Consider the following 23338-nt stretch of genomic DNA (forward strand, 5'->3'; position numbering starts at 1 on the left):
CCACGTGGAACCTTCTTGAAAAATATCCATTTTCCCTCATCGAGAATGTGCTCATAATCAATTATCCAAACTTGTGGGCATTGATGCAATCATACAGGAGTTTAACTTTAAGGTTGCTTTCCTACTGACCGTTTAACAGATATTCTTCTCGCAGCATCAATTCCACTCATCTTCACAAGAATCCCATTTCTTGGTAGACATTATTGAAGCATCTGCACTGTAGACAGCTTTTGCTCCCTCTGCCGAAATTCTATCCAAGTAAACTGAATGAGACATGATCCTCGTAGCAGTCCTGGAAAAGTAAGAACACAATGATGATGGAACCACCAAAATGAGTGATGATAGAGCATTGGCCCAAAAAGGGAAAAGTTAAAATGGTAAACCTTTCAAGAAAGAAAACCTCGTCCTCTGCCCGGTAGTTAGAACTGTTCTAACAAATGTAATAGTTTCAGCCATACAATTTTCTTCCTCAAGCTGCACAAGTCTGCATTCCAGTGCAAACAATATTACATGAAAGTGTGAGATCATTTCTAAACAGCAGTGCATAATGCGGAAAGTTCATACTATACAAACATTTGTGGTACATCAGACCTATGTATATGTATGGAACTTAAAAGGACCAAAAAACAAGAAGATATTAGGAACCAGTTTGGTTTGAGGTTCAGTAATATCCTCTTTAATTGTGTTTCAAACCCTACAAGGATTACCACCTAGTTTTCAAATTCCTATCATAGATTCATATCACATCATGGATTCATTACATGGCAAACCCTATCCAGCTTTTGCACAACACTTCAATCCACATTCCAGGCAACATTATTTTTTGATGGGAAAGAGTCCTAAAGGAGATTCTCTGAGATTATAGAGGATTTAGAGCTAAGGGACCTACCTCTGCAGGGAGGTCCTTACACTTGGTGGGGGACCCTGAACAATCAGTCTAATTCTAGGCTCAATTGGTTTTTGGTTTTGGAGGATTGGGAAGGTCACTTTACAAGGGTTGTTCAGTATGTCCTCCCTAAACCGGTTTCGGATCATTCTCCAATTTTGGTAGATGGGGGGGGGTGTGGTGTGAGGAGAGGCCCAATGCCTTTTAGATTCAAGAACATGTGGTTGAAGGAGGGCTTCAAGGTTAAGTTGCAGGCTTGGTGGGAGAGTCTCAATTTTAGTGGAACTACTAGTTTTGTTTTGGTTGTGAAGCTGAAAGCCTTGAAGCCATTATTGAGAGAATGGAACAAGAATGTCTTTGGCAAAGTTGAAGTTAATAAGGATTTGGCTTTGAATTAGGTGGAATTTTGGGACAAAGTAGAGGTTGCTCAGCCACTTGTTGTTCATGAGTTGGAAGCTAGGAGAGGTGCAAAGGAAGGTTTTAAAAAGTGGGTTCTCCTAGAAGAAATTTCTTGGAGGCAAAAATCAAGGGAATTGTGGCTGAAAAAGGGGGATAGAAATACTAGATTTTTCCACAAGATGGCTAATGTGCGCAAGAGGAAGAGTTCAATGGCACAGGTTAAAATCAATGGTGTTTGGTTAACAGAGGAGAATGAGATCAAAGAAGGAGTGGTGAATGAGTTTAAGCTTCTGTTGTCTGTTGTAGGAGGGTGGAGGCCCAGTATTAGTGGCCTGTCTTTGGCGAGGTTGGAGGCTGTTGAAAGAGTGAGGCTGGAGGAGCCTTTTTTCTGAAAAAGAGGTTTTCAAGGCTCTTAAGGGCTTTAGTGAGGATAAAGCGCTTAGGCCTGTGACCGAACTTCTCTATTGTACCAAAATACTTAGCCTTTTTACGTAGCAACTCTGGTAAAAAAAAAAACTAGAGAAAGAGTCACTACGGTTTTTGTAGTATTCCGGGTATCGTCCTCAAGGACTGGCTATTGGAAATTGTCAAAACTAGAATAAATGAATTGCTTTTGTTTAAATCCTAAAGTGAAAAACAATATGTGAATAATGTGAAACTAAGTAAAAGAAATTAAATTAATAAAAAAAATGAATATTGATTTTAAATTCAATTGATTCAAGTTTGGGGTTTTCCACAATCCAACCTAGGGTATAAAAATTAGAGAAAACAAGGGTCTTTTAAGTAATATGATCTTAGGGTTTTGGGATCCTTGGCCGTTCACGATCAAGTTGAGTTCTATAACTCAAAATTGCATCCGAAACCCAATTTTTCCTTTTTAAAACAGATTCCTAAAACCATCAAATGAATGAGATTGATTACCAATTTAAGATTTGACTTTTTAACCTTTCCTACTCCTTATAGCTTTGTTTAGGGGCAAATAACGTTAGGGAAGACGAGGATAAGTAATGATCAAGAATTACCAAGAATCACTAGTATCAAGTAATAACCTACCGTATCATTCCCTAAACGAACTCACAAGGATAGGATAAAAAAATGATAAATTGTCACCCAACCAATAATTAATCTCATTGTTATAATAATTTAACCATTATCCTTATAGGTTTCCTAGGCCTTAGGTTTTCATGCTTCAAGCCCCAAGTTGGCTCTTAGCCTCTCATGGGGGTGATGTCACATTCACAATCCATAATAGAGTAAAAATCCATAATTTAAATTAAAAGAAACTAAAAACAATTTATTTAATAAAGAAGACAAAGAAAATAAACCAAAGTTCTCGTCTTCTTCCACCTTCAATGTCAAACTCTCCAGAAAAAGATTCAAGATCCCTAAAACCTAGAATTGAGAGAGTTTATATAATACCATCAATTACCTAACATGTGGCACACTCTCATTGGCCACTTATTACAAAATAATTTCCTAAAAATGATTAAAAAATAATAAAATGGTGATTTCTAGTCGTGTGGGGTCCACTTAGGGCGGACGGAGTGCCCTAGATGCCATTCCCGAGGTAGAGGGGGCGAAACATCAAAGCGGTAGTGGGTGAAATCGAAATTGGTGACATTTCGAAGTGGATTTCGAATTCATAAGTTGAATAGATGCAATTCCCAAGGTAGAGGAGGCGAAACATCAAAGTGGCAGTGGATGAATTCGAAATTGGTGTCATTTCGAAGTGGATTTCCAATTCATAAGTTGAGTTTCGAAATCATTTCGAAATGACCCTCCAGCTTGGTGCAGTTGTCTTTAAATGGCCATAACTTTTTCATTTCAGCTCCGATTTGCACATCGTTTGAAGCGTTGGACTCTTGACTTCCCGAGCTTCAAAACGATATATAGAATGTATACAATGGACTCCAGGAAGTGCTCTAAATTTGTCCTCAAAATCAGAATATATAATGTCATCAGATTTTTGAGTTCTAAATTTCCATGCAGCTGAATCTTGCTTCATGCCTCATTTCCCATGTTTTCTTGCCTTCTTTCTTACTCCATAATGGTTGTTTCTCATCTTCCAAACGCATTATATCCTCGTCTTGCCTTTCCTTACGGTCCATGAGTCTTAACTCACTTATTTCCTCATTTAGCCCTTTCTTGATCTTTCAAAATCTAAAGTGGTTCAACTAGCACCATTTTTTTCCCTTGAACCTAAGATAAGTCTCCAAAGTATAAATTAAACTCATGGCTAGGGCCTTAGCATTGAATTAGGTCAAGTTGGGAGATTTGAATGTCTTTTGGTGCATAAATCATAAAGAATATGTGCCATTAGAGCACATATTTTGGCTCAAATCAACCTGATAGTTTTTCTATGAATTTCTGGCAATCCTCATGGGGGTTTGTGAAGGAGGAGGTCATGGGGTTTTTTAGGGAGTTTCATGATCACAATTGTTTTGTTAGAAGTCTTAATGCAACTTTCCTAGTCTTGATCCCGAAAAAGGGATTTAAGGGATTTCAGGCCAATTAGTTTGGTGGGAGGGTTGTACAAGTGGTTGGCCAAAGTGCTAACCAATAGGTTAAAGCTGGTAGTGGGTAAGGTGGTCTCCAAGGCCCAAAATGCCTTTGTGGAGGGTAGACAAATTTTGGATGTTGCCCTTGTTGCTAATGAAGTCATAGATTCGATTTTGAAGAGTAGTGAGGGGACGGTGTTGTGCAAGCTTGATAAAGAAAAGGTGTATGATCATGTGGACTGGTCCTTCTTGCTTTCAATTATGGGTATGATGGGTTTTAGGGAGAAATGGCTCCGGTGGATGCAGTGGTGCATCTTTACAACGAGTTTTTCCGTTTTGGTTAACGAGACTTCCTTAGGATTCTTCCAAAGTTTTAAAGGTTTAAGACGGGGGGACCCACTCTCACCATACTTATTTGTGATTGCTATGGAGGCACTTAGCTGTATTCTAAGGAAAGCCATAAGTGGGGGTTTTTTGTTAGCCTGTAAGCTGAGGGGTGGAGGGGGTGAAGGGGCTCATGTGTCCCACTTATTGTTCGCCGATGATACTTTGGTTTTTTGTGGGGCTCCTCAGGATCAGATGAAGTATTTAAGTTGGACTTTACTGTGGTTTGAAGCCATTTCAGGGCTGAGAATTAATTTGGATTAAAGCAAGTTAATCCCAATGGGATGTGTGGAAAATGTGAAGGCTTTGGCTACAAAACTTGGTTGTAAGGTTGGGAGTCTCCCCTCCTCTTATTTGGGATTGCCTTTGGGAGCTTCTTTTAAGTTTGTGGCTGCATGGGATGGGGTGGAGAAGAGGTTTCGAAAGAGACTAGCAATGTGGAAGAGACAATACATCTCTAAAGAAGGGAGGCTCACTTTAATTCAGAGTACTTTGGCTAGCTTGCCCATTTATTTCGTGTCTGTGTTTTCTTTGCTTAGGATAGTCAGATTGAGGTTGGAGAAAATTCAGAGAGATTTTTTTGTGAGAAGATGGGGCTCTTGAGTGGAAAACTTATCTTGTAAGATGGACGCTTGTTTGCTTAGACAAAAGAAAAGGGGTTTGGGAGTGAAGTGTCTTTCTTCTCTTAATAAGACGCTCTCTTAATAAGACGCTTTTGTGCAAATGGAGTCGGAGGTTTGCAAATGAGAGAGGAGCGTTGTGGAATCAAGTGATTAGGGGAAAGTATGGGGAGGAGCAAGGGGGTTGGTGCTCCAAGGAAGTGAAGGGTGGGTATGGTGTGGGGTTGTGGAAAGCAATTAGGAGGGAGTGGCACGTTGTAAGCAATAGACTCTCCTTTGTGGTGGGCAATCAGATTTTGGTAGGATAGATGGTGTGGAGATTCACCTTTTTGTGTTGCTTTTCCTACTTTGTTTGCTATATCTACGTCCAAGGACGTTTGGGTAAAAAATGTGTGGAGTTTCATTGAGGGAGAGGGGAGTTGGAGCCCGCCTTTCTCTAAACCCTTCAATGATTGGGAGATGGATGAGGCGAACAGTTTTTTATTGGGTCTCAATGGGAAGAGTGTTTAGAGGAATGTGGAAGATAGGGTGCTTTGGATAGAGACTAAATGTGGGAAGATCTCTATTAAGTCTCTCTACAAAGCCCTAAAATCTGGCCCATCAACCTTTTTCCTATCAATTGTCATTTGGAATTCATGTGTGCAGCCCAAAGTGAGTTTTTTTGGGTGGGAAGCAACTTGGGGGAAGGCTCTTACTTTGGATCAGCTTCAGAAAAGAGGATGGCCTCTAGCGAATAAATGCTACCTTTTCCAAATGCATGAGGAATCGATAGATCACATCCTTCTCCACTGTGCTAAGACAAGGACTCTTTGGGCGTTGTTTTTCACTTTCTTCGGGGTTCAGTGCAGTGGGTGCTACCAGCCTCTGTTAAAATGATGTTGTTGGGTTGGAACAGGTCTTTTGTGGGAAAAGAGAGAAAGGAAGTTTGGAGAGCAGACCCTTTACGTATTTTTTGGACTGTTTGGAAGGTAAGGAACAAAATTGCGTTTGAAGAAGTTGTGTTGTCCATTCAAAGACTTAAGAGCTCTTTTATTTATCTTCTTCGGTCGGAGACGAAATTGTTCATAAAAGATGGTCCTTCGACTTTAGTTGGTTTCATTAATTAGATAGGTTCTCATTGAGGGTGGTTTCTTTTTTTTTTTTGGACCCTCTGCTTTTGAAGGCTGTTTTTTGTCCCAGCCAGGAAGGGGGGTGCTCCTATGCTGTATCTTTTTGAGTCGCTATTTTAGCATTTCTTTTCAATACATTTTCTTCTCTTTTACTTACCAAAAAAAAAGGAGTCGGAGACCTTGAATCCCAAACTTCATCACCTTAGTTTCAGACCTCAGTTTTGACTTTCCAGTTTGCTACCAGCAATTTATAACCAAAAGAATAAAATTAGAGGCACCATGTCAGTTGCAGATGGGCTTTAAAAGCCCTTCAGTCATGATGATCATCAAGACCTGTCAATCTGAAACCTCTCAGAAAACAACTGTCTCCACTCTTCCTCACCTTCCCCTATGGCTTTCTTATCTTTCGATGCCTCACCATAAAGGCATTAACTAGAAGTGAAACTCGGTATCATACCAATATCATAGGCAAACACTAACATGTAAGATACCATGCACCATTTGAAACTGACAAATAAATTAACACTTCAAATGAACTCAATTTTACAACATCTATCATTGGACATTCACAGAGACAAAAACACATGAAATGAGAGCAAAAATCAAACATCATATATAAATGAAAGCAGTGTTATATACATAGAAATGTGAACAGTGAAGAATGAATTTCAAAGAAGACCTTGCATCCAACACTTCGATTAAAACAAAGTTCATAAAATTGCTTCCCATTTTAGGCATTAGTTTTCTGGAAGAATGGGGTGGATACACAGCGTTATTCGTATAATAAAATTGATCACTTCAATAACATGGCATCATCTCTTTATCACTGATGTGCAACTGAGATGATGACAAGTGTCAGGAACTCTATATATCAAGAGATGATACTTAAGCATTCAAAACAATGCATTTCAAAGCAGATAGGGAAAAGCAGGGATTTAGGAGAGAAAGACTACATCCTGTACACAGAGTCATAACAAAGTGTATTTTTAATGGCCAAGAACATGGGGAAGGGAGAAACCATGAAACACATCATTTCACTGAACAGAGGGATGACTGATGAAGTTGTTTCATTGCAACAAGACACAAGCGATGAAATTTAAGAGGAGAATATGAATGACAGTATACTTGGTGTTGCACAGGCAGAAACTAAAAAGTCAAACAGCAAACTTTTGCTAGTTGAGAAAAGATAATAAGAAAGCCAAACTGCATTTTCTGGAAGAACAGAAGTAATATGGAGAAAGTTGAATGGTATTAGTATAAGTAAAAAGAGGCAGCTCAAACTGAAGAGATGAACAGGCAGTAACAAGAACCATTCAACAAAGAGTTTGAAGGTTGAACTTTCATAAAAATTAAAGTTAAACAAGGAATCAAGTTGGAAATTCTTAAAACTAGACATCTTTAAAGCAAATCAAATGCAGAATTCGAAATGGTGGCAGCATTTTATTTTTATTTTTCTGATAGGTAAATTTTTGGCCCCATTGGGACTTGAATTTGGAACCTCCCACAACTATCCCCAACCCTTTACCACTTGAGCCAGGCCTCAAGGGCTGGAAATGCTGGCAGAATTGTTTTCCTTTGAGAGAAAACGGTACAGAACTTTTCAACTATCTACTCAGAATCCCATAAAGAGAATATTAAGATGAAGGTGCTGCGAGAACCATCATGAATAATTGAGTAATATATCAAAAACAGCTAAGGTGTGAGAACAGAATGGTTTAAAATTTGCTTTTACCTTTGGTAACGCAGAAATAGGCCATGTTTAACAGACTACTTCAGCAACTGGCAATAGAGAGTCATTCCTTGTCCTTTATGGTTCATTTAGAAGCCTGCCAATCTACACCTTCATAAAAATTGCTATCAGAGCAGGTTGAACCTTCAATGGATAAATGCTCCTGATACTTGTAGAGATCTAGATACTCAGTCCTGCGGCCATCATCACAATCAAGCCAATCACATGTCAGAATCTAATTTTTAATGTAAAAGGTTTCTACATCATAATTTTCTAATGGTATACATCAGCAGATGTTGAAGAATGCTAGAGCAGATAGCTATCTTTGAATCACTGCAAGTCTTCATCATCAAATTTCAAGTGCAAGTCTTCATCTCATTTAAGCTTGGTAAGCATCATTCAAGCAATGTTGATGTTAGAGCTTGAGGATTGAGTCCTCTCAAGAATAGTTAAACACCCAATGGCATTACCAAGGAACAGATATAAGTAAACTAGCATAAAACACATTCACAAATAACTAACAAGACAAGGAGACAATAACTACTGCTGTTTCCACACGTCTAATAAAACAAAATGCTAACGGGTTTAAGTCTGAGAAGTTTTCAACATACACCATAGAGTTTTAAGTTTAACAATTTTTCAGAGATTTTAACATTAAGAAAGACAAATAAATGAAATAGCAGCTACACGAGCAATTGGTAGAACAAGAAGCAGGTGTCCATGTCTCACAGGATTAGCCGCTCTCCCCTAGAAGCTCTAACCCCCTCTCCACCCAGAAAAACCAGCCCTGCACACCACCCAAGAAATCAATCAACATATCAAGACACAAATCTGACAACCTTTATTAATGATCTAATAGTAATTTTACACTGAAAAAGATGCATGTGCATGTCATGTTCACATGTATGAATGGTTTCAAAAGACAAATTTCAATGGGACATGGTCCTCAAGTGTTCTCACATCTCTTCTAACACTACCATGTCTAAAGAAATGATGAGAATGAGAACCGCAAAAAATTCCAGTAGCATATATGTATATATGAAATTATGTATAACTATACATGCATATTTTGGGAGAGAGAAAGAGAGATCCCACTACCACTTTCAGTGCCTATATTGGTGCCTTCTCTTTCGTGATTTCAGGTCGACAACAATAATTGAAATGTTGTCATCACTGTACTCAGCAAGTGCACAGCAAAGGAGACTATCTGCAGCAGAGTGGGCTGGGGGTAGTGAACTATCATTAAGCAGAGCCTTCCTGCGCTCCTCCCTCAGTGAATTGCGAGCAACCTTTACCACCTGTTCATTAGACAGGACATCCCATAAGCCATCACTTGCCAAAATCAGACATTCATCCTCATCACTCCTTGTTGTGAAAGTAACTTCAGGCTCTGAAATAATCCATGGTTTCAGATAGTGGTCACCTGAAACTCATTAAAACCAGACATGCATATTAAATAAAAATGGAATAAAAAGGAAAGCACAGATCATGCAATAAACAGGCTAAAATACCACTAACAATCGAACTTCAAGTAGTTTAAGAATTTGTGCTTTAAGATACCAGGTAAACTAAACACTTAATACTAACTTACCTAGGACACTAATCGGTAATGAGTCAGTGAAATTAGAACGGAAGATTCACAAAAGTTAGCCTGGACATACCATTTACTGCACATCCCTCACACAAAACCTTGATAAAGCCCCAGTGTAAACTTTGCGTGATGATTATCAGTTCTTTGACACAGAAATAAGCAGAAGTTTGGATCTTATGAAGTGAACAACTCATATACAATGTTCTTGTCAAGAACTGTTAACATGAAACATGATGCATCACAACCTTCAACTACATTTATTTCTTAAATCACCTGTGGTTTTGATTTTGATTTAGCTTGTATCTTGCCTTTACTTCTTTTCTGATGGACCCTTAACAACTTTCTGATATGCAGAATATCTTCTATTTTACAAGGTAAGATGGAAGCTATGGGCCCCCTATAATTTTTCTGTGGACAAGGTTGATGAGTCCAGACATCATCAACTAGTCTCATTTCTATTTTTGAAAGAAAAGAAATGTTAGCACTACTGTTATAGTGAGACATTGCATCAAGAAACTAAACATATTGAATGCTTAACAGTTTCTGAACATGAAAAATGTTATAGTGAAAAAAGGAAATCACATGCTCATGTTTTAGAAAAGCGGATGTAAGAGTTATAGGGGAAAAATGAGACCTATTGCTCTTGTCATAGAAAGAACTCCTTCTACCCTTGGACCCTGCCAATATAGAATTTGGCCGCCTGCTTCCTCAATTCGCGCCAGTTCATCTTGTCGATCAAGCTGCAAACAAAACAATGTCAAAGAGGATCCATAGCAGCGGCTAGCTAATATGCACAAATGTGCATTGCATAGTGCTTTTGATTGTTCTTATCTATTAAAAGGATACTGATTAAATCAAATGCAAGACCTAAATGAGACAAATTGCAAGTTATAGTGTGCCAGCTTAGCAGCAACCAAATACATGACAAAAAGAACACCTAGATTGAGCAAAAAAGAAAGATCCATGAATACTTACCTACAGCAGAGTGGCATTAGAGTTATATAGAAAGCTAAAACAATTCTAGTTCAGATAAACCATTTACGAGCTCAGGCCAACATGTTTTTATTATCCAAATTTCTAATCATCATGCAACCCTTTTTATAGACTGATTATCATCCTATTCTTATGAGGAACAGGCCTGTTGGAGGTTCTTTTTAGTAGGAAACAAAGGATTTATTAGAAAAGGAGGGGAAGCAACACCCATCCCAACTGTTTCATCAGGCCTTATGCCCCTATGAAGATCATTAAGTACAAAACCCATACTGCTGCACCTATAAGCAAAACCTAGACAAGATCTAACTTCCAATCTCAAACTAATTATTATAGAAAAGTCTGCCCCTAAATATATGCAGAAAACCAGCTAAACAAAACTTCCACAAATCTGAAAATTGATTGGATCTGATGGAGTTCAAATGGGTAAAAGTCAAATCTGAGTTGGTCTAAAATTGCACCACATCAACACAACTTGCTACTCCATTCACAAATTCTTAAAAAAAAAAAATCTTCTAAAGTTTTGACCATTTTGAAATAAAACTTTCATGCTCCTAGCAGTGATTAAGAATGAGTTAGCTATGTGCAATGTACAAAAATATTAGGCCGTCTAAGTAAATCCAGGAAAAGTAGCAAGAAAGCATATTCCAATTAAAAAAAAGGAAATCAACAATCCTCCTAATTTGGAATCTGAGACAAAGATATGAAGTTCCCAACATGGCATGGATCCCACCAAGGTCAAGATCTCAAATATAGAATTGACACGAGCTAAAACTCTACTTGATCAAACTTCTTCATACTCCTTATTGTGAAACCCCCATTTTTCACTAATAATATTAGTGTCAGTATAGAGGATCAAATATGAACAATTGTGCAAAAAACACACCTGAATCTACATAAAAGTGGTAACTGAACCCTAAAAGTATCATTCTATAGATTTCAAAATATCTCATCCATAATAATTATTATTCATCAATTACTCTCAATACCAAAAAGGCCAATTCTCACAAGAATTATACTAAAATATCACAATGAAATTCAAGAGAGCTCATTCTCACAAAATACATGCCAAAAAGTTTCCGTATTCTTTTTAATCCCAAACTCCAAAGAACCAACAAATAACAAAGAGGCCTAGGCCACAAGAGTGAGGAATACAACATACAGTTGCAAATCAAGTTCTCATAAGGAATAGTGACTTCTATCTTCAAAAGAAAAACCTCAAATGAAGCTTTGCCTTAGAAATAACTTCATATAAGCAAATATGATAGATAAGATATTAGAATTCAAGACAAATTTAAAACCTCTGAACCAGAAGAGGAGGGGGAAAGGGATTATTGATTTCAACACAGCCATATTTTCCATGTCCATATCCTTGTTGGCTTGTTCATTGTATTTCCATTTTTTGTGTAATTACTGACAAGAAGAAGCAAGGTGTAGTAAAACAATTCAACATTAGTTAAATGCTTATGTACTTTCGGTGTGAGTTCCTAAATCATAACCAAAACAACAACAATGAAACACACATTTCACGTTTCAGAAGAGACCTTGTGGTCAACAGTTAAGGGAATTGCTTGAGTCCCACGGCAAAGCACAGCCCTAGAATCTCCACAGTTGGCAGCAATGATCTGACAGGGTGACACAACCACCACCAAACTGGTTGATCCCACTGAGTATGGCGCTAATGCCCTGTCTTTTAAAGCATCATCTGCCCTCCCATAGGCCCTACGTAATGCAACCTCCCACCATTTACTCCATTCATCACCACCTCCTCTTTCCCACTCTTCTGCAACCATTTCATGAAGCATCCTTGCACAATAGCAACTCACCTGTAGATGAAAACCAAACAGTGAGAACTGTCAGCACTAATTCAAAACATGTGGCATTTGCACTTATTGGCCATTACTAACTAACATATTTCTACTCTCAAATATGTACTACGAAATATTAAGAAATCAAATTAGTGAAAAGCAAAATTACAGAAAGCTAAGTCAAGTTGAAATATCTGAATGCAAATGCACAAACAAAATAAGCAGGACCTAAACATATGGCAAATCAACATCAAAGGACGTCAGAGAAAGTAGAAAATCACACTATTACAGATTGGTATAAATTTCAATTGTAATCAGAAAGCAAACAGAAAGCTTTGGCTTCTGGTAAAGAGTAAAAGGAAAAAGGAAGAAAAAAGAAAGAATAAAAGAAAGCAAAACAAAAGGGAGACAACATCGATTTATTTCTCCACTCCATCTTTCCTATTCAATTCTGTAAGCAAAATCCTCCTCATCTTTCTTTCTTTTTCATGGATAATTGATCCAAAAAAATAGAAGTAGTCGCTTCTAGCTACCTCCCACCCAGTACCTTTTTTTTTTCTTTTTCTGATACACGAGATATACTAAAATACACCCAACAAGGATAAGTGTGAGGAGGTGGTATCACACACCCCATGTTCATGGGACACATACAAAGAGCACTAATAGGAATAACGTTCTACATCTCAAAATTGAGGTTCTCTGTTTTAATGAATGTGTCTCTCAATGGCCTTTTCCAAAGCTCAAGGGGTTTGAGATAGCGGTGATCTTCTCTCCCCTTATTTGTTTGTGATAGTGACAGAGAGCTTGATTGTGGGATAGGGGATGAGGGTTTTGTTCCAAGATTCATGGTGGGAGGGTGAGAAGGAGGAGGAGGTGTAGAGATTTCCTGTGTACTTTTTTGTTAATTATACATTTCTCTTTGGAAACTTCTCATGACATTTAATTTATCTCATCTCATGTACACTCTTCTTTGGTTTGAAGTGGTCTCAAGTTCAAATATCAACTTGGAGAGGAGTAAAAGTGAGTTAATCTTTGCAGGAGAGGTCCAACACATTAAGCAGTTAAGTCTTGTTGTAGGGCTCTGGTGTTAGAAAATTGCCATCCATCTATTTTAGGTCCCCCCTTGGTGTTACTTTCAAATCTTTTCCAATTTGAGAAAAATCTTTTGTGAAACCTCTCTCCCACTACATCGCAAACTGAAAAAGAATACAAAAAGATTATATTCTTTAAAACATTGGTACATTTCTAAACGTGGCAGATTAAACCTTCTAAGGATTATCAAGCTTGCGATGAAGTTTCATTATAGGACCAGCTCAATAGTGGGTATGGAAAGAGAGGTTTCAACACGACTTATGATGTCATGATTCTATTTTAAGACCCTTGTATCCCTCCTTGTTTTATATTGTTGCTTCTAACATGCTTTGATAGTTTTGATGCTTGGGAGGAGGTAGGTGGTGCGGGCACTTACACCCTTCTTTCTTAAGGAATTTTCATGATTGGGAATTAGATAACATGGATTTTTACTAAAGTAAATTCAGCAAACAGTGGTATAGATAGGGATTGCAAGGACAAATTGTCATGGAGGCTTACTAGGGGAAGTTCTTTGTAGGTCTTTTTATGGGTCAATGGAGTTCGTTCCTGTGTGAGGTGGCACAAGAGTTTTGTGAGGAAGAAACAAAACAAAATGTAAGATGGCCTCATTCTATTTGTTGTAAACCATTTGATTCAATTTCTAACTAATTCTCTTGTTTATCCCTTTTTCTTTTGTCCAAAATTTGCTTCGGATGTCGGTCTTAGTTATTTGTGATCTCACTAGTGTGGTTTGGTTTTGGTTATTTTTCTTCTTGCCCTTTAGTGCCCCCCACCCATTTGACTAATGCAATAAAATAGTTATTTGCCTATTAAAAAAGGAACAAAGGCCCTAACCTAGGCTACCCTCATCCTAAACAATCAAGAAACTCTAAGAACAAAGGATTAGTCACCATACACAATTCATGGACCGATCAAACAGAACTTTGAGAAAAGAATCTTTCAAAGCATATTGCAATTGGGGCATTCAGTTGATTATTGTTTCCAGATCTTTCTTTTATGGGCACTCTTTGGGGCACATTATCTCCATAACACACATGCCATATCCAACCTGTAACACTACTCTATTGCCTCTGATTTCATTTAGCATCACCCAATCACTTGAATAAATTCTATTATCTAAAATCAATTCCTATCAAACACAATCTGGCCATGGATACTCTTTATAGGAGCATTATCTCCTTAAAATCACATGCTACATCAGTCCCGTAAAACTAATACAGCTTTTTTGCATCTAAATCAACAGCACTCTCTTATCTAAATTAACATCTCTCTCTCTCTCCCTCTCCCTCTCTCTCTCTCTCTGGCACATTATCTCCTTACATTCACATGCCACATCAGTCCTCTAAAAATTAAAACTTCCCTATTGCATCTAATTTAATTTAGCATCATCCAATCATCAAAATCCCTTCTATGTCTAAAATCAATTCATAACAAAGAAAGTTTAACCAAATTCTCTCCTTTTAGGGTGCATTATCTCCCTAAATTTACATGCCATATCAATCTCATAAGATTAACACCTTTTTTTGGTATCTAATTTAATTTAGCAGGTCCAATAAACAAAAAACAATTCCTAAAAAGGAAAATTCATACTTCAGTCTTCAGCTAAAAGTATAGAACTCCAACTTTAAGTGTCCTTATAAAATATTAGAAATCAGTAAGTGACAGTCTGATGGATCCATCCTAAAATATATAACAATGCTCACTTTTTTACTTATCCTAACTGGAAGGGTTTTGTTTAATTCGCCATCTAGAGCAGGTCCAATATGAAAGCGATCTTGGTAGGATCTTAGCAACTGATTAAGATCAGTCAAGAAAATAAAAAATAATTTTTATTCCTCTCTCTGTACATTTTTAAACTCATCAGTCACCTAAAAAAGAACATCTAAGGAAACCCTAAAATCTCACAAGACCATTGACATCGTCCTTTCCCTAGCAGATACTTTCATTATAACATTTTTTTTCAAGCCATTGGAGCATTATATATGAAAACTCACAAAATGATGACAATATATAAGTCAATGGCAAAACCTTGTTATGACAATCTAAACAATTATTATAGAGTTCAACAAATCAATTAAGACTCAACCAAGATAACTCAATCCACCCTAACAATGAGTTGAATTAAATCAACTGATTAAAAAATCCACATCTTAGTATATTAGTTACAAGTTTGCTCAGCCTTGTAAACCCAACATGAAATGCCAAATTAAGCCAATCTTAGTACATAAAATTCCTAACTCCCTATATTTAAGCTCTACTAATACCCGAGTGGTTCTCTTTAATTAATGGATCCTAGAAGTTATTATTTTAACTTAATAATTCCGAAAAAAATGTTATGTTGTAGGGTCCCATTCATTGTTTTTATTTTGTTTTATTTATTTTACTACGATCCCATCCTAGGCTTAGCCTATAACAGCCTACAACATGGTAACACATTTGTTAGATAGACAAAATAGAGAAATATTAATAGGCACTTAACAGAAAGAAAGATAGAGAGAGAGGTGTAGGATTGGGGGTTGGAGGGGCATAAATTTGGGGTGAACACGACAAAAGGCCCAAAAAAAGCCTTAAAAACGACGCACCCCTCCTAAAGAAATCAAGAAACATCATAAAGAAATGTCAACCATTCACAGAAAATATCAAGATAAATCAAATAAAACATTGAAGTAAGACACCTTTAAGAACTAATTCAAGCACTTATGGTCTTCGAAAACTTCTTCTTGTTTTTTTTTTTTTTTTTTCAATAGGCAATCAAATTTATAGATATGGAAAAAATTACCTATCGAAACAAGGAAAAAAGAAATGGGCATCAAACAACAAAGCTAAAAAAAAAAAAAAGAGAACAGTACATCAACTCTCTTGTTGGGCATGATCCAACCAATCTACAAAATCAATCAAAGACATTAAGACTTATTTTATCTTTAACCTAACTCATACTAAAAGGTTGCTTATGAATGATCATTTCAGCTTTTGATCAAACTGCTCCTCATTTTTAAATGCTCTGTGATTTCTTTCCTTTCAAATCATCCAAATATGCATAGAGGAATGACTATCCATACCTTCTTAAGTTTTCTTTCACAAACGAACCATGCCAACTTAAAAGAGTCTCTCACCATGAAAGGGAACACCCAAACTATGCCAAATAAGAAGAATAATAACTGCCATAAAACCCTTCGTTTGGCACAATGAAGGATTCTTCTTCATCTTTACAAAGACAACATCTATTTGCTAGCAACTGCCCCCTCTCTTTTGAAGTTAATCTAACATTGACACCTTTCCTTAACTGGCTTCCTAAGAAAAAATACTCGCTTTAGACAGGTTCCAAGAATTCCAAATCATGCCCATTAGGAGAGAAATTGATCTCCAAAATAGAATAAGGGGATTTAACAAAAAAACTCAATTCTTCGTATCCATCCTAACCACCCTATCATTGTCTTTCCTTTTCATTGGTTTATCTTGCAATCTTAAGAAAAAGCTCAACAATACCCAACTCCAAATCATTTAAGTGTTAAAAAAAACAGGAATTCCAATGACCCCACTATATTTGTCTCATTTAATAAATCCATCACCCAAGCCTCTTTGGATGAGGCTAAAGCATATATTAGAGGGAAAGGACAAACACAAGGACTCATCCTCACACTATTTATCCTTCTAAAAGTTTGCTTTTCTCCTATTATTCACTTTAAAAATATGTCTCATCCTTTCCTAATTGCTTTCGATAACTCAACCTTACACTCATCTTTCACATCTCAAGAATGACAACCCTCTTCTTTCTTCCCAAACTTCCCCTCTATAACCTGCTTCCAAAAAACTTCCTCTTCAAAAGCAAATCTCTAACTCCACTTTCCAAGGAGAACCTAATTAAGTGATGAAAGACATTTAATGCCTAGTCTCCCCTTCCTCTCATCCATGCAAACAATCATCCATTTCAATTAATTCGACTTTTGCTTCAATGCCTCACCTCCCCATAGGAAATCTCTATGAAACTTCTTAAGTCTCAATCGGACCTTCCTAAGAACTAAAACAAGGACATATAGTAGATAGGCAAACTAAATAAGATGCTTTGAATCAACATGAATCTCTCCCTCTTTCAAAATATATTGTTTTTTCCATATCAACAGTCTTCTATGAAACCTCTCTTTTGCCCCATCCCATACCCATATTGATTTGAAATGAGCACCCAAGGGTAGACCCAAGTAAATAGAAGGAAGCTCTCTTATCCTGCAACCCAACCCCAACTCATCCACATTAGTGACCCCTTTCCCCAAATTTAGATCAATCCGTTTTTTTTCTAAGCTCATTTACACCTTCGAGATGGTTTCAAACCACATGAGCAACCAAATTAAATGAACCATTTAATCTTAAGAATCCTCACAAGAAAACAAAGTATCATCTACAAACAAAAAAAAAAAAAACAAGTGGGATATCTCTACTTTCTTGCCACCCCTTTCCACCCTGAAGCCCAACAAATAACCAACCTCCTTAGCACTCTCCAAAAGACAACTCAACACCTCCATCGCCAACACAAATAAATAAGATGAGAGATGGTCCCCTTGTCTCAAACCTCTAGAACTTTGAAAAGAAACCCAAAATAGATACCATTTACAAGCACAAGGAACTTTATTGTGGATATGCACTATTTAATCCATCTAATTAATTTCTAATTGAGATCATCTTTTCAAGAATTGTAAGTAAGAAGCCCTAGTTAACATCATTGCAACTGCTCCTCATTAGCTATAAATGATGCATCCAGAATTTAACTACACTCTACAAAAGCATGTATCAAAGCAAATATACATGAGTCCTTGTCCACACCTTTGATTGCCTATTCTGCAAAAAATTAACATGCCAAATAAACAAGTCTTTCACTGACTACAATAGTACCCAAGAAATCCAAAAAAAGGTATAGGATAAGAGATAGCCATATCATGGGTCTTTTTCCCAATAGATGAGAATGTGGTTGGTTGATTCTTTCTCACACTTACATAAGTGACATCTATTAATAAATGATTGACTTTTCCTCATAACAAGGCAACACATGTACTGCATAAAATGACTATTGAAGGATATAACTACCTAATTAGGGTGAAAGAGCAAGGATGCAACCAAGCAACACAACCACCCGCAAACACAATTTCACGACTATGCAACTTTATTTTCTTTTCTTTGGTCCAACCAACACAAGAAAATTCATATTCAAGCCTTCATGTTAAAATTTTGGATCCATGTTGGGCCCAAAAATAACAATTTTCTCATTGATTATTTATTAGCATCCTAACATTGTTTTACATAAATGTCCAAGGAACCTTAAAAATTAGGAAATTTCTAACTACAAATTTAAGAAAAAACCTAGAGACGTAGAATAGGTCTTGGCACATTTTTCTCACCCTAAGATATTAGTTGATTTGTGCTGCTTAAAGTGTCGTTTTTATCCATCCACAGTAATTAGTGTTATTTCTTTAGGAATTAATTTTTTTTAAAACAATGAATTGATGATTTAATTGTCTCATTTCAAATAACCATCAAAACTTTTTTTGATAGGCTACATAATACTCATTAAAACATTTTATTGGCATACTTGAGAAAATAATAATTACTTAGAAGCAAAGAAAATTGTAACAAATTGCATACCCCCAAAAACAAGTATTTACTAACTTGGTTGCACATTTACTTCCTTAGAACATATGTGTTAAGACTAAACTACTTGAGGATTGAATTTTATTTATTTTTATTTTTTAATGGATAAATTTTGTCTCCATTGGGACTTAAACTTCGAACCTCTTGCAAACCCTCCCAACCCTTTACCACTTAAGTTGCCTCAAGGACCAAGGTTTGCATAATAATTCTACAATTATCATTGAGGCCTACAATAGCAACAAAATATTGCAGCTCACATGACAAATGTTACATATGCTCACCTTACATGCATTTCCATAAACAATTTAGGCATGGCTTCAATGCTAATGATTTAAAGTTCCTCTTGAAGAACACAAAGTTCCACTTCATCGATTGTTTCTCGGTGTAAATGTGAATCCAATCATTAATAATCGCTAATCCTACTTGAGTAAGCATCCTGACCTTGCAACTCAAAATTCTCTTTAAGATGACAAGTTGTGTAACCAAGCTTCAAATGGATTAAAACAATGAGATGATAAATGGTCCTTTGGAGTCGAACACACCGAACATTACCGAATCTACTATTAATTGTTGTGTAGAAATTTGTCTTGGGTAATTTCACTTTTTGGGGAACTACCAACAAGTGTATTCATGTGCAAGTGTATTCACATGATCTCTAATGCAATAATATTAACAAGGGAAGCATTGTTCATTTGATGAAATTGCAATTCTTCCACGATCTCAATTTCCCTTTCAAAGAACATAAAGTTCCGCTAGATTAATAGCTTCTTAACATATGTATAGAGTGAACCATTCATTACCCTCCACCATCTTAACTAAGCCTCTTAGACTTGGTAACTTTTGTTTTTGAATAGGCAAATGATAATCCTACTAGCTTAATATTCTCTTTAGAATGATAGCATGCATCCAACAAACTTCAAAGTGATTACAAGAATAAGTTGTCGAAAGTGGCACTCTAGCAATTGGAAATGTCATACACTTCAAACTATGGTGCACAATTGCTGAAGTGTGGAAACCCGCTAGGGTAGCCCAATTGGTCAAGGTGAGCATTGGGAAGTGTGGTCCCAATAGGTGGCACATGGTCTTAGGTTTGAATCCTACCACTAATGATATCTTGAATTTACCCGGTACTAGTTGTTGATGGGCAATCAGCATCCCGAGGTTTGGGTCCCCATGAAGAGTCCTAAGGGCTTAGCCATGAAAGGTTCCTTGGTTTTAAAAAAAATAAAAAAATAAAAAATTGTTGAATTGTCGAACGAGACATGGGTAGATGATATCGAGATCGACTAGAATGACAGTAACGATTGTGAACAATAAATATGTAGGTAAATGAGTTGAAGTGATGGAAATAATTTTGGAAATTTAAGAAATATTGACCAAGCTGATACCAAATCAAGGCCTCACATAACCAATGGTACCAGAACAGTGTAATGTCCAAAGTGGTCAGATTGAAAACAAGGAGCGGATGGGAATTCTTAACTATTTTGTCTTGATCCATTAATAAGTTCCAGATGGCTAAAGGGTGACAATGGTAATTTGGCTGGATATACAAAAGCATCCTTAAGGAAATACATAGTTCCATTTGATTCTCTTGTACCTTCCAATACAATGAATATTTGAGAAAACTTTGACAAAGAAGAGGCTGTCGTTTGAAATGTAAAAGAATTTTGAAGTTCAAAAACCTCTTTCTGTAAGCTCTTGTGCAAAAGCAAGTTAAGCTGCCTTGCTGGAAAAAAGTTTCTAAGTTCCAAATCTCTACTTTAAAATGATTTAGCTTGTTACCAAACACTATAAAGATTTCAGAGCCAAAAACATAGCCAGGAAGTTCTTTCAAATCGTTGAGCCAAACAGGGTCGCAATTTAGATACATAAAGAATTACAAACTAATATATGAATATTAATTGTAAATTAACAAATGAATATTACAATTAAACAAAGGCAATAGCAAAGCGCTACTAAACAATCAATGAAATAGAGAAAACGAAAAAAAAAAAGAAAATAAATATACCAGAAAAATAAACAATCAGAGGATTCTGAAAAAGCATAATTTAAGAACATTCAACATAGGCTAATTTACTTCATTTTCCAAAAAACAAAAACACTATTTTCTAGTAATCTATATGAATCAAACAGCAGAAAACTATTGAGAAACATTTTCTTCATTGATGTTTAGCGGATGGTTACGAGAATGAAATACCTTGTCTCTGCCTCCTTCTCTCTCGAGTGTAAGTCGCTTACTGTTTCACCTTTACTGAACAAACAAAAAACTGAAAACAAAGGCATTTTCCCTTTTTCTCTCTGCTTTTCCCCAATTTTCCCTCGACCCAAACGGATGGTTAGGGTTTCGTCGATCAGACCAGGTGAGGGGTGAAAGGGGAAAACCGATGTTAAAAATGAGAGAGTCATACCTCCGGAAGAGAGTGACAAAAACCGATCAAAAAAGAAAGATTCGAATTAAAATGTTAACCAATTTATAAAATATTATGGTGACAACCATATTATGTTTATATCATTTTACTTTAGGCAGAGGGCTTCATGATGTGGCACTTTTGACGCTGAGTGTGTCACCACGTCACACTCCGAAAAATCGCACCACGTGTGAGCCTACACTCCTGACCATAGGCACGTGCGCTATTCCCAAAGAAGATGATGCGAACCTGACTTGCATTGCCTGGAGACTCTGGACCCACACGTGTGGCCTTATTTGAGGATTAAAATAAATTAAAAAGGGAAAATATTATAATTAGTTAATTACTGCTGCCAGATATATTTTTACTGTTTCCGATGCAAAAGCAACCAATCTGAGACAACGAGGAAGTATCTAGAAGAGGGTCCACTTTGTGGGTCCGAACAAGACTCAACAAGTCAAAAGCCTTTCCCACCTGGGACAAAAGCAGTTGGTGCATTTTGTCTCATTGGAAGCCACGTGGTCAGAGAGGGGTCTTCCCTCCTTGAGTAATGTCTGACACCTAGGTAACTGACACGACTACCATGCGCCACGTTTCAAGGTGTATTCACCGACGAGTGACGAGTGACAATCACGCGCCAGCATTTTTTATATTTTATTTTAGCAGGAACATATTTGAGTCAGCCGCCGTAGATTTGTTCTCTCATAGCGGGAAGTGATATAATTTTTTTTGAATTTTTTTTTTCTGTTAAAAAAAATTGATACAGAAATTGAAGAAAATTTTTGTTTGAAGTCAGAAAACGAAAGCCAGCTTACAATTTATTTTTATTTTTTCGTTTTTATTTTTTATTTTTGAAAAGTGTTTTCACTGAAAGGGATAAATCACAGAAATGGTACTAGCACCGCTTTTGAAACAGCCGTGCTGAGATGCAAGTACTATCACTACTATGAACAATCAAAATCATCATCATTAAAACCGAGACAGTACACAATCAGAAGCCGAAGGAGGGAAAAAAAAAAGCGGCAGCCACAAATGGAATTGACAAAATAATTACCTGAGGGCCTCCATGGCCATCGTAGAGGCCAAAGAAGTGCACTGGCGAGTCCTCAGCGGCGTAAGTGCACTCCGGCGCGGTGCATCCACCGACCTGCTTGCAAGACAGTGACATAAACCCAGGGACAATGGCTAAACTATCCTCCATTCCCGACCGTTTTCCCACGTCCGAGCTTCGTCCCCAAGACACCTTTTTGTTATCTTTCCCCACACAGGTTGGTACTCCGGAACCACCGGCGGCGAGGGAGGAATTGGGGCACACTGGGATGGGAGCTTCGCCATTTCTGGAGTTGGAATTCCCATTCTGGCTAAATGAACTTGCTGGCCTTTTGCCGGATACGTTGGGCGGACGGATGGAATCACAGGGAGCGCAGAGGTTGAGGATGTGGTGAGCTTCAAAGGGGTGTGCCATTGCAATTGGAGATGGAGAGCGCAAGAGACAAAGAAGAGAAGAGGTATTGAAGATTTGAGAAACGGTGGAGATAAAAGAGTGGAGAGAGGAGTCTATGAGCTAGGGTTTGTGCCAACGCGTGGAAAGTTCCGAGCAAGCAAATGCCCTTAGTGGCAAACCCCTTCTACGTGCATGGCCATGTGTTACTCCTATGTCAAAACCCCCCAAAACGGCACCGTATCACTCCACCCCCCAACTCTTACACCGGTTGCCAACGTGGCATCTCCCCGTTCGTCCTCCACCATACTCCCCATGCACCCCACCCGCACACGATCACTGCCACATCACAACCTTCTACACCTCAACTCAGCCCCTCCCCTTCAACAGACGCCTGCCACCTATAGAGCTCGGGTGGTGGTACACCACCCTTGCATCACCTTACGTGGCACACTGGAGTAAAAGGACCCCACTAATGAAGGGCTAGGATCGGGTTTTTGCTGTACAGTTGTGATCTTCATTTGAACCCAAAAAAAAAAAAACCTACATATCATTTATGTATCAATTCCAAATCAATCGGTGAATGCAAAAATACCAAAACAAGTAAGTATATGCAGTCCCTGGTGGCAAGAAATGGTACATTAATTTTAGAAAATATTTTTTTTTAACGTTAATTAATGCCCATAAAATTAATGTGGCTTTTAGTGGGTAACTCCGAAATGGAATTTGAATGTTGTTTTGAGGGT

The 23338-nt window shown here is 37.4% G+C and overlaps 1 protein-coding gene across 2 annotated transcripts; it reads right to left on the reverse strand.

The window, feature by feature from the left end:
* Window positions 1-8: 8 nt before the first annotated feature.
* Window positions 9-22676, reverse strand: LOC100258395 (probable protein phosphatase 2C 6). 2 transcript variants are annotated; one of them, XR_009466536.1, is made up of 8 exons: window positions 22206-22668; window positions 11751-12032; window positions 9851-9956; window positions 8724-9048; window positions 8355-8412; window positions 7629-7819; window positions 384-484; window positions 9-292 (listed from the first exon to the last, which is right to left on the reverse strand). XR_009466536.1 is itself a non-coding variant. In XM_059739485.1 (5 exons), the coding sequence occupies exons 1-4, from the start codon at window positions 22614-22616 to the stop codon at window positions 8729-8731; spliced, it is 1119 nt and encodes a 372-aa protein (XP_059595468.1). In that variant the 5' UTR covers window positions 22617-22676; the 3' UTR covers window positions 8072-8412; window positions 8724-8728. The 2 variants fall into 2 exon arrangements, 1 of the variants encoding a protein (XP_059595468.1); XM_059739485.1 differs by lacking the exons at window positions 9-292; window positions 384-484; window positions 7629-7819 and having other exon boundaries at window positions 8072-8412; window positions 22206-22676.
* Window positions 22677-23338: the final 662 nt, after the last annotated feature.

The sequence above is a fragment of the Vitis vinifera genome, chromosome 9 (genome assembly GCF_030704535.1).
Source record: "Vitis vinifera cultivar Pinot Noir 40024 chromosome 9, ASM3070453v1".
NCBI classification, from domain to species: Eukaryota; Viridiplantae; Streptophyta; class Magnoliopsida; order Vitales; family Vitaceae; genus Vitis; species Vitis vinifera.